Here is a 15660-nt window from a genome sequence, read left to right on the forward strand (position 1 = left end):
GGTGCGGGGCAGGCCGGGCCTGGAGGGCGGGGACGGTGCGCGGGCCGGGCTGGCTCCGCACCTCCGGGGCGGCCTGAGCCGCGGCGGGGGGAGCGGGGAGGGACTCCCGCGGCGGGGAGGCGACGGCCGCCGTTCTCTCCCTCGCCGCGGCTCGGGGGCGAGCGGCGGCCGCGGGATGGGCGCGGGCAGCGGCGGGACCCTGCGAGGGCGGGCGGGAGCGGGGCGGGGGCTGCGCGGGGCTGGGGTCGGTGTTGGATGGGGAGCGCGGAGGGCTGGGGCGTGCGGGCAGGCTGTGGCCGCACGCCGAGCGCTGCTGTGTGGCTGGTGGAGAGCCCGCAAGGGGCCTCGGGGGTGGGTCGGTGCCTCCTCCGGGCTGTCTCCTGCTTCTGGACTCTGTTCCCTCGATGAAAACGTCGCCCGACGTTTGTAGTGGAAATCCGAGCAAGCCGCGTTGAGTGGTTACGGGAGGGACCTCTGCGTAGACGGTGCCCTGGCTGCAGGTTTTGGCATGCCTGGTATCCAGCTTTCTTATTAAACAGCTCGGCTGTCGAGGAGTTGATTTTTTTTCTTCCAGGATAATGTTTAGGCTTCTAATGTACCCCCGTTGTAAAACCTGGGTGCTCTGCTTGATACCTTTGGTAGGGGTAAAGATGATAATATCTTATGGTCATGGGTGGAAAAAAGCAAGCCTTTTTAGCTGCAGTGTAAATATCAATGTAATTCTCAGCTCTCATATCTTAAAAAAAAGAGAGGCTGAATAGGCTGTCTTCAGCTTTTGAGGTGGCCTACCTCTGGCTTGATAATGACCTTGAATATTTCTCAGCAATAGTTAAGGAACTTACAGATTAATGGGAAAATATTTTATATCATTGGTATCATAACATTTAAATTCTCCACTTGTTGTTTATTTCCATAACACAGCAATAGAAATACAGTTAAAACAAAAGAAAATCATTGTACGTTTCACTTGTATACTGGAAATTGGTTTTCACATATTTCTTTTTTTCTCGTGAAATGCATGTCATTGCAGTTTGAAATCTGTTAGTGCTTTATTTTATGGAATTGGATGGAAGAGGTTTTCCTAGCTCTGATTTGACCAGCCATGCTTTTCTCATAGAAAAAAAATAATTTTTTTTGAAAGGCCAAGCCTTAAAATGGCTAGGAAGAGACTTACAAATAATGTGTCACTAAGCTTGTCAGTTAGTAGTCGGGGGAATTAAATTCTAAAAAAATCAGTGCTTTTCCAGGTAAAGCAAAGCTCGCAGTAGAATGAGCATTAACAGCTTGAGCTGTTTGTGCAGGAGGGTTTGGTTAGACAGAGGCCTGCCGATGTGAGTCAGGTAACCTGCCAGGGACTCCAGCAGAATCATGCTGCAAAGTTTCTATGGAGCATGCCTGAAAAAGGTTATTTTTATGGATTGTGCATGTGTGTGTGCATACGCGTGAATGTTCTTACATGTTTTTGTACGTGGGTGTCTCTTATCTGAGTCAGCAGCTGATAGGTTTACTTTTGGGTTTGTGTTTAGATATTATTCTCAAGATATTACTTTTTTTCTTTCCAGGCTTTGGTTAGTGTTTTAGACTCATAACGTATTTCTCTGGAGCTGATGTTTTCCTAACACTTTCAGCTTGGCTTTAAAAGCTACTTTGCTGGAATGTTTTAAACAGTTAAAAACCCTCTAGGATTCAAGGTTTATTTAAATTCGTTGAAGGAACTACTTCTGGCCTCACCAAAGAAATAACTGGAATCATGGATCAGAACAACAGTTTGCCACCCTACGCTCAAGGCCTAGCCTCCCCTCAGGTAAAAACAAATTATTTAAGATGCAACTATGATCTGAATTTCTTTAATGAAAGCATTTTCTGTTTCTTGCATGTAGCTTCATGTTTTTTGTTTGCAGATCTGAAAAATTCTGCTAGGTATAGAGTAATATTATAGTATTAATAGTATGAAGCAGAATTTTAAAACCATTGATGTCTATATCCAGAAGTATGAGAAACATGCAGTTTCTTACACATAGAGTGTAAGAACATATGTGGGATTTCTTAATGGGGTTGCTCTAAGTTGAAACGTGACTGACAAATTGGAAGGATTAATTTAATTTTGGTGGTTGCTCCTTAAACTATGTACATAATGGATTGTTGCTGGCTATGAATGCACTGGGTACAGTGAGCACAGTTGGTGTTCAAACAATTTCAAGTTCAGTTGTGGGTCAACATTGAGACATGCTTGCAAGGTAGTGTGAGAAGCGTGTCATGTCCCTAGGTTCCTATGGGGTAGTATTTTATTCGATAGAACAGCTGCATTTTCAAGGATTTTCTGTTTTTAATGATTTACTGCTATATGCTTCAGGTTTGATATGAGCAGCTCAGCTAACAGATTTATTTTTAGACTCCTCCTGAAAACTTTGTCTCTTGAAAACAAAATGGAGTCAACATGAACTGTGGTTTCTGTGTCACGTTTTCTTCTGTAGGGTGCAATGACTCCAGGAATTCCAATTTTTAGCCCGATGATGCCGTATGGCACAGGACTGACACCGCAGCCTGTCCAGAGCACCAACAGTCTGTCCATATTGGAGGAACAGCAGCGGCAGCAGCAGCAGCAGCAAGCAGCACAGCAATCCACGTCACAGCAAGCGACACAGGGAACGTCTGGTCAAACCCCCCAGCTCTTCCATTCACAGACTCTTACCACAGCCCCTTTACCAGGAACCACACCTCTGTACCCCTCTCCAATGACTCCAATGACTCCAATAACTCCTGCAACACCGGCATCAGAGAGCTCTGGCATAGTGCCACAACTACAGTGAGTGCCCCTATGCTAGTGCATCATGTCCTTTTTCAGCCCTTTTAAGACTTAGGACCAAAGTCACATCAGGAGTTAGGTACTACATTTTGGTGGGAAGGGAGGTCCTGAGAATTTACGAGTCTCCTGTAGCAATATGAGTGATTTTTGCTTTTAATTTTAGCTTAGCTTCATTACTAAACCATGTAGTAATATAAACAGTTTCTTAGTGATTTGTCAACGGTACATCTTTGAAGCATACCAGTGGAGGGTTATATATGTCTTCATTTAATACCATCCTGACTTTTAAGTCCTTGCACTTTAGGAGTTCATGATGTTCTCTTTTCCAACGCATGGCTAACACTGAGAAGGGAAAAAGCCCTAGAACTAGTTCTAAGTTTAGGTATGGAAATATTTTCAGTGAACTTCAGCTTTAAAGAGACTATTTCAGAAATCTATGGAAGAGACAAAGGGAAATGGTTGGTAACATGAATTGAAAGAGTAGTTTTCTCATATTTTTCATTTTTTTCCCCTCACTGAGGACCTTTACATTTCAGGGTTTTCCCAGAAAACAAAATTTTTTATCTAGGATCTTCTTGTAAACTTTCTGGAGACTCGCTATCCCATCTCCTGGCAATGGATTTACCTCCTGGGTCATTCCCACTTAGTTCTGCACCTTCCTCCTTGAAGGGCATAGCAAGGAAAATTTCAGATGGTAATACCTCATTTTCTCCTGTTTCCAGCAGCTTCCCTGATTGTGGTGAGGGCTCTCAGCACCAATAATTTTTCCTGCCAAACTGAAATAGAGATTCTTCTCATGGGACACTTTTCATAATAGCTGACAGATAAGGAGGAATCAGCAATTATGCCTTAGGAGCTTCTGCCCTACAAAAGGAGGTTCCTGAGCCGAAACACTGCTCAGTGCTCCTGTTAGTAGGAAAGATGCCATTCAAACTCACTTGGAGAAACAAAATGATAAAAAAAATAAAATTGATCAGGTGTGGTTAAAAATGAGGAAGACACATGAATTCCTTCCTGTCTTTTTAATATATTTCTCTGATCTGTCTTTAGGAATATTGTGTCCACAGTGAATCTTGGTTGCAAACTTGACCTAAAAACTATTGCACTTCGTGCCCGAAATGCTGAATATAATCCCAAGGTAAGAGAAATGTATTAGAGTTCATCCCATAACAGATATATCAAAGGCACAGGTTGTGGCTGCAGGCTGCTGCAATAGACTGAAAAACCTTCCTGCTATATATGCAGTTTTATAGTGTAGTTAAAAGGGAAATTTTAATAAATTTGGAATGTTCAAATTAATAAAAAGCATTTTTATGCTGAGGTAGCTGTGATGTGCACCAGGTTGTAAGTTGTTAGATTTAGAAAAAACCTAACCAACAGTGTAATAGACTGGCCAAGCTTTTTGGGGTAGAGCTGGCCTCTGCTGCTGTTCATATAGGTAGGTATATTTGTTGGTAGTGCTCAGAGAGCTCTTTTTGCATGTTACTGTGAAATGTTTGATTATGAAATCTTGTTCCCTATCTCCCAACAAGGAGAAAGGAAAGAAGGATTCAAGTCCTGGGCTCCTGCCAGAGCTGTGGTTTCCTCCACCTAGCTGCTCCTCTGGAATTCTTATGGTCGCAGGCATTTGCTTATTTTTCAGTCTTGCTTCCCCTCTGTTCTCTCATGTTCTCCCCCAGTACTTCTGCCATCTCATTGCTTCTGATAGCTTAAGTTTGGTGGAACAGCAAAGTTAAATTGATTTTTATTGACTTCAAAGTTGCCTGCTGCTTCTAAATAGTAGTGGGGTTCTAAATAAGTGGCTTCTTTTTAGCTTGGGACACCTGAACAACAGCAAAGGACCTGGAGCATTAAATCAAGAAAATTATGTTGCTTCATGTTTCTTTTGGGTGACTCCTCTTGAAAATGTTATCTTTTCCAACAACAGTAGCTGGACACTAATAAAAGTTTAGATGTTGTGTAGTTGAATTGGCTTGTCTTGGGAAGGCTTCAGTTTTCCTGGGGTGTGTGTGTTTTCTTTGTTTTAGCATTTAGTATTTTGCTGCAGTTGACCTGAACTCTGCTCTCAAAGGTTAAAACACGCATGCAGGCATATATGATAAATGACTGTTACTGTAAGCTTATACCAGTGATGTTGTTACATAATTGTGAGTAAGATATTAGCGCAGCAAAAATTTGAGCATGCCTTGGTAACTCCCAGGGTAGGGGGGTAGGTGGCTGTGTAAAACTTGTAGGCTAGAATAATCAATATGAAACACTGTTTTCCATGGCAGAGGGAAAGAAGGGTTATGTAACACACTCCTGACACTCCTTAGTCAGTACATTCATCTATCAAAGAAAGATGTTGCTTGGCTGTATTATTTAAGTCATATTTTGACAAACGTGCTGTTGGGTAACCCACGCTACCGCCTTGGTTATGTTAGCAGAACAATTCATGGGACTGCATTATGAGCTGTTCCAAGTTAAATATAACAAACAGGGGTTTGTGTGTGTATGCCTACATCAGTTTCCAGTATCTCTTGCTTCAAGGAATTTAAGAATATTTGGAAATGCTTACTTAGAATAAAAAGGTAGAGCTAATTGGGCTGCTGTGTCCTACTGTGGTAGCTGAGGTGACTTCTGTTTACACAGGACTTTGATCTCCAGCTGTTCTGTTTGCTGGTATTGTAACACTGTCCCAATTTTTTTGGATAGTTTTCCATCCTACTTAGAAGAGATAAAATTTCAACACATATGGAGGAATTTTTAAAAATTTATTTTTAAAATTGTTTCTATTGCTCTGATGCAAATGCTAGCATTATTTGTATGTTGCATATATAGTAATGAGAGATGAATAGGAATGCAACAGTAAATATCCTTCCTGCCTGGCTCTGCCTCTCAGTGTGTGTGGTTGAAGGTACTTATGGTTTAAGCATTTCAAGTAAACTTTGAGGGATCTGTAAGTATGTTTGACCGTAGTTTTCCTTGCACTACAATGTAACTTGCTACTTAGATGATGCAGATTTGTTTTTAATGTAATGATGACAGCAGTGTGTCACTAACAGTCTCAATGCTCACACTTCAGCGTTTTGCTGCTGTTATTATGAGAATAAGAGAACCACGTACTACTGCACTGATATTCAGCTCTGGAAAAATGGTGTGCACAGGAGCAAAAAGGTATGTTTAGGCATTACAAGCAAACTAATTCAGGCTGTCTTTTCTTGTGTACCATGATGCTTGTTTATATATACACATCAAAGTTGTACAGGTACAGCTAATCTTGCTTCACAGTTACTTCAAATTATACACATTTCTACAGAAAATGCCTGTTTATGATTGAAGAGACTTCCTAACATGGGGAAATGGTAGTTCTATTTCTGAAGTGCTTTCATTCAGTCTGATAAACTGGTTTGCAGAGGTCACTATATTCAATTTTTTGGCTTTGCAGTTATCTGCTTTTTCTAGTAATTTAAAAAATTCAGCAGCTATGCATTGGAACTGCTTAAAGTGTAAGGATGGTGACAGAAGGATTCATTCATCACAGGACAAGAGCTCCAAATCTCTGGTTCCTGTAGTCTGATCTGTTCTTAACATGACCTTTGAAGCACAAGAATTGAAAACTAGACATAAGTTTAACTCTTGTGGGCTGGAGAGAACTCTGCTCTGAAGAAGTCTGCTAGGAATCCAGAAGGAATATACTAATGAGCAGGATGAATGACTAGATCTGTACAGGGAAACACTTTCTCTGCCTGGTGGCACTTGAAATTCAAGTTGTCTTAGTCTGCATCAGGAGCAAACAGATCCTCAGCTGTTTACAAACCTGAAGCAAACTGAATTCTGCAACAGTATGTAAAGCTGTGCAGTTGTGTTAAACCCATGTTTGAATGTGTGGGCTGAATCAAGCAGAAGATTTTGGCAGTTGACAGATTTTTATAGAAATATGTATTTTCTAGCAGTTGTAGTTCAAGGTTGTTCTACAGTGAAAACTTAAGTAACAGTCTTAATGTCCCATTAGAGGGACTCTGGTCAATATTTTAAAAATATAAAATGTATGGATTTATAATTTACTGTTATGTCTCTCATGAAGCAGTGAATGCAACACTAATGGTGACCAGGAGCCTATTACCAAAATTAGCATGGAAACCAGTGCTAGTTGTTAATTTTGGATGTAAAAATTATGCATGTGAGCTCCCCTCTCCCTCCACACAGACTTTTTTCCCCCAGTTAGGTATTTGTGGTTTAATGCTGTTTGCTTGAAGTGATACTTAACTGAGGCAGTAATACAGATATCCTTTTCTCACTTCAGTGAGGAGCAATCCAGACTGGCAGCAAGGAAGTATGCAAGAGTTGTTCAGAAACTGGGTTTTCCTGCAAAATTTTTGGATTTTAAAATTCAGAATATGGTGGGCAGCTGTGATGTGAAATTTCCCATCAGACTGGAAGGATTGGTACTTACACACCAGCAGTTCAGCAGGTAAAAAAAGGCTTGCTTATGTTTCATTCTTGTTGCATACTATCTTAGAGAGTGAGATCTGTTTAGATTATTCCCTTGCACCACAGGGAAAACTGCATCTTTGTTCCCATCTCTGCACTGCTCCAGGTGTAACTGAGGTTGCCCAATGTGAACCTGTCAAAATTACCTTCCCTGCTACCCTCTCCAAGTTTCAGGGAAGTCAGCATCTGCTCTGCCCAGTCCTAGACTGGGCCCAGAAGATAGATGGGAACATATGTCTGCAAGCACATGTAAACATTCTCACTCTCTTCTCTTACAGCTATGAGCCGGAATTGTTTCCTGGCTTAATCTACAGAATGATTAAGCCAAGAATTGTTCTGCTTATTTTTGTTTCTGGAAAAGTGGTTTTAACTGGTAAGTGAAGACAGTATCTTGCTCCAAGAGGTGAGATTTAGACTGTATTACAGAGAATGCACAGGGATACCGAAGTTGCCAGGTACTTTTCTTTTAGGGATGACAGTACTGAGAAAGGAGAGTTAATAGAGTATTCCGTGGATGGTGATGTTAAGGAAACTTCCTTGTGCAGCCATCCAGCAGCCACTCTGGCAGTCAGAGCTGCACCAGCTGCAGTAGGACCAAAGCCTGTTCACAGTGGGCAGCTCCATCGAGCCAGCAGGTGCCCTGCTTGACTCCCTGCACACCCCACTCACAGTCAGACCAGGCTTTCTTGAGGGCTCAGCACCAGGCTTTGTTATGCAAAGATTCAGCAGTTCAGGCCGATTGCCTGGGGGTCCTGCACCCAGAGCTCAGCCTGCAGCTCAGTCTGCAGCTCAGCACTGCCACTGCACACAGAGCTACCCGCACTATATTCCTGAACAGATGAGAATGCACAAAGCAACAGCATATTTGGCTAGCTCAAAGGAACAATGATCATGAGCCCTAGTCAGGTATTCAGGTGCCAAAAAAGCTGTAAGAATGCAGGTGATCTTTCTGGCAAAATCTGAAAGACTTGTTTCTGTGGGCTGAGTATGTGTGATTGAGCTAGCTGTTCTTCGGCAGCTTGGCTGCGGGCTGCTGCCATGGTCACGATACAGCAGCCAAAGAAGAGGAGATACTTGAGCTCTAGGACCTCCTCAGCTTTGGGTGCTCCACCTACTCCCTTCCATTTCATCTCACGTTGTGTCTTACTGTGGAGAAGAAAACCCACAAGACCCACAGACAAAAGAAGGATCATGTCCCTGCAGTGTGGGGAAATGCAGTCCTCTGCAGTGGTCTCCATTGCCAGACCTTCCTCACCCTGATATTCACACTCTCAAAAACAGTTAGGCCTTTCTGCACAAACCTCCTACAGGGCTGTGCATTGTTGTTGGGTCTCCTGTGGAAATTATGTATATGAAAATTCCATGTGCAACATAGCATCATCACAGAGATGCTAGGGAAAGTTTTAGCAGTTGTCAGATTAAACAGAGAAGGCTGGTAATGTAAGCTCTGTATGAAATGTGTTAAAAAGGATTGTAAAAATAGAGATTTGTGGATACACATAGGTTTTATATAGAGTTGCACTCAAATACACATTCTAAAAGCTAAAATTAAGTATTTGGTGAAAGGTACAAACTAATTTAATCCCTTCTCTTTTTCCAGGTGCTAAAGTACGAGCAGAAATCTATGAAGCATTTGAAAACATCTATCCTATTTTAAAGGGATTCAGAAAGACAACGTAACAGTTTCTACATGTTTCAGAGAAATCAGGGGTATATTTTACAAGGTATTGTGTATGGCACAGCAGTAACAAGAAATGGACTTCCAGTGCAACTGCAACACCAGGACTTGGACTATTTCCCAGTTAGTGCCTACTTCCCTGATGCTCAAGGGGAACTGTATTCTTGAATACGTCTACTGAGTTACTGTGAGTTGCTTTACTGGGCTGTTCCTGGAGCAGTCCCTCCAACTTTTATTTATATTCTAGCTTTTAAATAGTTTTAATGCCAGTTCTATTAATAGAAAATTGGTAATTTGGTTTAAAGACAAATGCAACTGTGTCACTCAGTGTACAAACCACTTAAATTGCCATGTATATATGTTTTAAGTTCCTTCCATAAGACCATGGTTTTTATAATTTTCAGAACTTTAGCTTTTAAATTTTTTCAGTTTTAAATTTCTTTGGTGCCAGACACATTCCCTCCTTCCAGTATTAAGCAAGACAGAATGAATTTATTAATTAAAATGGCTCACTGTACATATATATATAATATATACCTTTCTTCTCTTTCCTTCTTCAACTCCACATGTACAATAAACCCTGTTTATACAACTATGGGAACTGTCTTAATAAATTTTAAAATTACCCAGCTGGTAGAATGAAATACATCAAATTTTTTTTATTTAATCGATTTTTTAATAGAAGATTCACTACTGTAAGTGATTTTTAGTTTTGAGAGAATCTTAGCAGTGCTTTGGCTTGCATACCAGCAGTCACATCCTTGGCAACATCTACCTTGAATATTTCCAATATGTTAAAGCAAAAGAGATGACTGGTTAAAGAAGCTTCTGTTTGAGTATGTGTTGCCTTATATTCAACAGATGGGATCTAGGCAAGTCTTAAATAGCTGCACTTGACTGAATTGAAGCAAAAGATCCCTGTTTAGCTTCTAGAATTTCTTTAAATTACTACTTTTGTATTTTACCAGCTGTGACAGCCTCACTATATTAGTGTTCCTGTAAAATGTCAAAGCCCTTCCGACTGGAGTCAGTATGTACATAATCTTCCTTCTGAACCATGCTTGAAGCCTAACGGGCTGAGAACTTTAAAAATAAACTTTTTTTTTCTTCAGTAAATTTCCAGTAATAGTAACCTCTCTATGACTTACACATTATTTCAAACAGCTTTTATCTGAAACTAACCCAAATGTAAACAATGGTGTCATTACTAAGTTGGTGTTTCATTCCAGATGAAACGAAGTTTTGGCTGGCTTTGATACTGCTCCATTTGCAAATCCTGAGTGACCTTAATCTTCAGTCTTCTGTCTACACCAGTATCTTTCCAGGTGTTTTAATAACCTGTTTCATCTTACCAGAAAGATGCTGTTTATTAACGTAGCTGTGCAGGATAAGTTCAAGATACTCAAATGCTGCATTGCCTTCAGTGCTGCGCCACTCTGTGCTGTGAGCTCATGAATGTTCCTGAGAGCTCTTTACTATAACTGTATGGCTGCCCATGCTTTTGCAGGACTTGAACTATTACCAACTTATGTGCAAAACTCTTCAACTCTTCAGAAAGCTTGGAGCCCTAAGAAACCATGGGATGGTTTTCAACAAAATCAGTCGAGCTGTACTACATTGTCTTAAGACAGTTTGCTGTCTCACAGCACACACCAGGGCTTAAAACTACTCTGCTAGAAATTAAGTTCTGTGATAACAAAACCACTTACAGGTACAGCATTCTCTGCCTGCTCATTTGAGTACTTTCAACATCCAAAAGATTTCAAAAACCCCACAGTGGGCTCCACAGAGTCACAGGTAAGCAACCAGGAATGGTTGGAGCAGGATAAGGGAATATGTAACTGAAGTCAATTCTATACTGAAACACACAAAAAAGCCTTTTCTGCAAATACAGCCATAGCCATAGGAGTAGTTGAGCAACTACCACAGTAAAGTTCAGCATTTATGGTTTCACTTTTCTCTTGCCTCAGCTATATGGCAGTCATATAGTGGAAGAATCCCTGCAGAGGACACTTATTTTTAAACTTCACCAATGATGGCAGACGTACAATTCAGCTTGAAAATCTGCTGCTACAGACAGTGTGTAACAAGACAAATGTGTTCTGGTAGGGTTGACTTTGTTTAAACTACTTCTGCATGGGGCCAATAGTTTTAAGTCAGATAAAATACTTAATTTTTGTGCATTTTATCTCAGATAACCACTCAGTCAGAACATGGAACAAACTCCCAAGTTAGGTTCAGTGTACCTGTTGAGAAAGGGAAGCAGATTTAAGTTCAGAGCAAAATGCTGTGCAGCTTTGTCTTAGCTGACTCCTGTACAGCTCTTCAACATAAGCACTCAAGCGAGTTTACAGTAGTCTCCTTTTCTTTGAATGAATGTTAATTTTTGAGTAGCCCATTAAAAATCCTGACAGACTACAATCTTTTTAAGTTTTTGAAGTTCCATTACCAACAAAAGATAATTTCACCAATCCAAAAGTTTTTCATCTTTTATTTAATAAACTTTCAGAAATGAGATTTGAAATGAAGCTCTCTGAAACAAATGCATTTGGCATCATTACCAGGTCGAAGTAAAAGCTCCTCTGGAGCACAAGAGAGGCTGTCAAGGTCTAGTTACCGCAGTTTCACTGTTACAAGATGCACAGTTTTCAGTGACTAGTTCAACTACCTGTTTGCATAGTGCAGAGGTGCAGTGCAACAAACTGAGTATTCCATTTGGATGACCCAATTTCATAAAGTACAGCCCATGGAATAGTCTTGTTTCCATATGAATTCTTCCAGGTATTCATTTCCCCCACCGCAGTTGTCAGCACAAGTGTACACCACCAGCGTTCCCCAGTCAATGCTCTCTCCAAGGCTGTCAACGTGAAGGTGATTCAGGAGCTGTGGCATAATCTTCAAAGAAAACCAAAAGGTTTAGAGGCAGGCCACAGACTTCTCCCCTCTCCCCATTCCTCCTCCTCCTGAAGAACAACCCTGCATTTGGTGTAAGAGAATTTATGTTCTCTTACACCAAAAATCCCAGCTGAAGCTACTATGTATACAGCAGCTCAAATAAAATAAATCTGGATATCTGTGTAAGTTTTATTTGACCTTAAAAGCCTTGCCTGCTCTGTGAGCCTCCTGCCATTTAAAAGTCCCTTAGTAACTATGTTTTGCTTTTGCATGACGTGAAGCATGTTTGCCATACATACACTTCTAGCATTCATAATTCTACAGCTGAATACTTCCAGCCAAACTTATTTACAATGTGCATCATGAAGTGAAAAAGTACTTAGAGGAGTAAATAAAGGTTCTGTACAATCCTTTACCATAGTTAGTTTGTTGCAACTTCAACCTTCTTGCTCAAATTACAAGCCAACCACCTACACAAATAGATCCTGAGTCTGAAATACATTACCTGTATTATTTTTAAATGAGTTTACATACCTGGAATTCAAATATCCTTTTGGCACCACATACACAATTTGGGATATCCTTCTCCTCAGGCTTATTTTCACCTGATACCCAGAGTGGACCTTCTCCTCCTCTGCAGTATCTAATTATCTGAAATACAGCAGAAGTTTAAGTTCACATGACTGTCTTTTCATCTTGGTATAAAATTGGTGTTTACTGACATAGACAAAGCTGTAGATGGAGCAGAAAAAGGTCAGTTCCTCAAAGTAATAACCATGGCAAAATATCATTTGTAAATGTAGTATTTTAAATAAGACAGATTGCTTATATGAGCTTTCTTAACTATGTGAATCATGCAGGTACTCATATTGCATTTTGCCAGTGATCCAGGGATAAACTGCAGTGATTTGTATTTCCCTAATTAAGGCACCTGGAAATGCAAGGTTGGGTGTGCTACGGTCTTGAGACAGAGAAAGAGCAGCTGGATAAATCAGCCCACAGACCTGCACACAGGAATGCAGTCCAGATCTTTCTGTCTGCAGTTCTGCATCTAAATACAAGCAGACTGTCCTAGTGTCCCATAAGGTATTTTCAGACATATCCTTTGTTTTCCTGTTACTACCAAATCCGGCATTATCAGCAAAAGGACGCTTGGACAGATCAGTCAGTACAGAGACAGCCAGACAGAGTGAGGCACATACCTAAAGCAGAGAAGGGAACAGACTCAAAGTCTCCTACTTTCTGGGTGTGTACCTTAACCACTCAGCTACCAGGCAAAAGATGGAGTGAATTTCTTCTTTGCCACTTTGATGGATTTAGGCCTGTGTATTCTCTGAATGAAAGGAGGGACCATGGTTTTGTTTGACAATGTAGCTTTTTAACCTTTTGCAGTAGTAAGACATAGCATGGGGGGAAAATTCTGTTTTTAAATAGTGAAAATTTAAAGCCATCACTGATTTCTTCAACCTTAAAAAAAGCCAAACCACCCCCCAGTGCAGCTGATGACAATGACAGAGCTCTTCTCTGCAGTTTCGTTGTGCTGAGAAGGACAGCCAACAGGGGCACAGGCTGGGGAAGAGTGCAGTGGTTCCCCGTGTTTTTTGGTTAGAACCACATTGCGGGATGGTGACTCCTTCCCACACTGTGGGGGCTTCAGCACTATTGTGCCATCTCATCCTAACCAAAAGCTGTTTAAGATGGATGAGCAGGTGCTAAACTCTTACTTCAGCACGAATTAACTTCAGCATGTAAGGAAGATGAGGGTGTGTTGGTTGGGTGTGTGGAGGATGAGGAAGCATGCCCATTTCTAACTAGGTACAAAAGGCAGTGAAACATGTTGCAGGTGCAGCAGGATGCTGTGCCAGAACTGCTAAGTTCTAAGCCTGCCCCATCTTCTGACCTGCTCTGGTTCAGCAGCTACTTGTTTTTTAAACATTCGGAAGACCTTTTCTTCTTCAGTCTCATGTTTTGCCATTGCTTCCAATGTCTCTTCATCTAAGGACTGAAGTGCATCATCTAGGCAAGAAAAAAGAACAGTAAAAGTTACAGGTTAATACAAGACAGTAAAAAATTAAAAACAGTATTAGTATGTGTAAATTAATTTTGCTTCATAAGTCATTCCTGGCATAAATCTTAAGATTTTCTTTCTTTTCATGGCATGTTAAGATTCAGTCACATACAGGCCCAATTACTAGTTTTAGTTTCATTTTAAACACAGATATCAGTACTAGAATACTGGAAAGGTAAGGAATTAATCTACCAAAGTTTATGGCTCCCAGGAGGTATCACTGAGATCACAGAACCTTCAGGATATGACATTTGAAAAAGGCCCCACGTGCTGCGCATGTGCCAGACTTCAGTTTTTAGCAGTGAAGAGTGCATCTGTTACACTCCAACACCCACATCAACTGGGGGCACGAAGCACTCTTGAGACAGCTTTGAACCACAGCAAGGGACTGCCAGGAACACAGCATCCTCCCTGGCACCACCACAAACTCTCCACCCTGGGTATGCTGAAAGCCAGTGTGGTCGCTGCAAACCCATCATGAATTTAAGGGGAGGCAGAAGGAAGGAGCCTGCACTTCAACTGCTTCATTCAAAGTCAAAATACCCTCAAACCGGTTTTCTTCTGGCACAGACAAGGAAATTTTATTTTCCATAAATTAAGACAAATCGAACTAAGTCAAGCCAGGACCATCTAACAATCTCCTGATTCCAACAGCATCCAGCAGCAGGTGCTCAGGGTCCTGCCTTTCTCACTTGAGTTGTTCCTTACCTATTGGAAGCACACAGGGACACACTGTAACTCTGAGCTATCCGCAGCAGCAGCTGCTTCAACAGCTCCTGGCGTCAGAGCTTAGTAAGTCTCTCCCGTAAAAGCAACTTATATTATGGGATCTCTGCAACAAACTTGTATAACAAATGAGTGCAGATTTAGCCTTTTTTGACCAGTAGTTTACAAGGAACACTTACAAATCACAGTATTTGAAAGATGTGAGACCAGGTATCACTGGGAAGAATTACAGGCAGCATTTTATTTCTGACCTGCAATGCCTGCAGCTCCAAGTTTCTCTTGTTCTTTCGCATCCTTTGATGTATCTACAGCTCCTTGTTCATCATCAGTGCTGTCAGCAGGAAATTCTGGTTCCTCAGGTTCTATCAAAATTTCATATTCTGGAAAAAGGAATTCGTTATGCTCTGGAATGGCATCTGCCGAGTCATCTAGAAAACAGAAAACAGATACCACTTCACAATGTCATCTCGTATTTCACGTCCTTCTCCCCAAAAGCTACACAGCAAACTACATAGCAGAAACATTGCACGAGCAAGAACGATTTACATTACTGCTACATCTGACCTGATGGTTAAGGAACACTGTTACATTAAGGACAGTGGAAAACTGCAACAGGGGTCATGTTGCTTTGAACCTCTGTAAATCCAAGGAATGTGGACGGCAGACCAAACAGTGCTAGCAGCAGCATTTAAGAACTCAAAACCTGCAGCTCGGTGCAGTATTAACCACGCGTGTCGAGTTCCCCCCGCTTCAGAGGTCCCTGACCGCCGCGGACCCACCTCCGGCAGCGCGCTGCCCGCAGGAGCGGCGGTGCCCGCGCCGCCAGTCCAGCGCCTGGTGCTCGGGCCCGCAGTAGGCGGCGCGGCGGCAGCGCCCGCAGCAGCGCGGCCCCAGGCAGCCGCAGACGCGGCACAGCGCGGCGCCGCTGCCCAGCTGCCGCGGGGGCGCGGGGGCCGGGCCCGGGGGCGGCTCCTCGGGGGGCGGCTCCTCGGGGTACGTGTCGTTCCGCCGCGG

At 42.0% G+C, this 15660-nt stretch overlaps 2 protein-coding genes across 3 annotated transcripts in view; one reads left to right on the forward strand and one right to left on the reverse strand.

The window, feature by feature from the left end:
- Positions 1–10073, forward strand: part of LOC121663188 (TATA-box binding protein) — a 10546-nt gene extending 473 nt beyond the window's left edge. The window contains exons 1-8 of one of the 2 annotated variants that reach the window (XM_042025203.1): positions 272–515; positions 1563–1804; positions 2475–2806; positions 3857–3944; positions 5871–5962; positions 7092–7259; positions 7558–7652; positions 8880–10073. In XM_042025203.1, the coding sequence (XP_041881137.1) occupies positions 1751–1804; positions 2475–2806; positions 3857–3944; positions 5871–5962; positions 7092–7259; positions 7558–7652; positions 8880–8959 (909 nt within the window). In that variant the 5' untranslated portion in view covers positions 272–515; positions 1563–1750 and the 3' untranslated portion in view covers positions 8960–10073. Of the gene's footprint in view, positions 1–271; positions 516–1562; positions 1805–2474; positions 2807–3856; positions 3945–5870; positions 5963–7091; positions 7260–7557; positions 7653–8879 lie in introns of those variants that run through there. The other variant, XM_042025201.1, reaches the window with a different exon arrangement.
- Positions 10074–11432: 1359 nt separating this feature from the next.
- Positions 11433–15660, reverse strand: part of PDCD2 (programmed cell death 2) — a 5103-nt gene continuing 875 nt past the window's right edge. Inside the window, exons 3-7 of the mRNA XM_042025200.1 lie at positions 15426–15633; positions 14898–15074; positions 13753–13868; positions 12387–12503; positions 11433–11852 (exon numbers count right to left, since the gene is read on the reverse strand). Of these exons, the coding sequence (XP_041881134.1) occupies positions 11688–11852; positions 12387–12503; positions 13753–13868; positions 14898–15074; positions 15426–15633 (783 nt within the window). The 3' untranslated portion in view covers positions 11433–11687. The remainder of the gene's footprint in view (positions 11853–12386; positions 12504–13752; positions 13869–14897; positions 15075–15425; positions 15634–15660) is intronic.

Source organism: Corvus kubaryi, unplaced genomic scaffold, assembly GCF_017639235.1.
Source record: "Corvus kubaryi isolate FWS band 111438036 unplaced genomic scaffold, C.kubaryi_AGA036_p1.0 37266, whole genome shotgun sequence".
NCBI classification, from domain to species: Eukaryota; Metazoa; Chordata; class Aves; order Passeriformes; family Corvidae; genus Corvus; species Corvus kubaryi.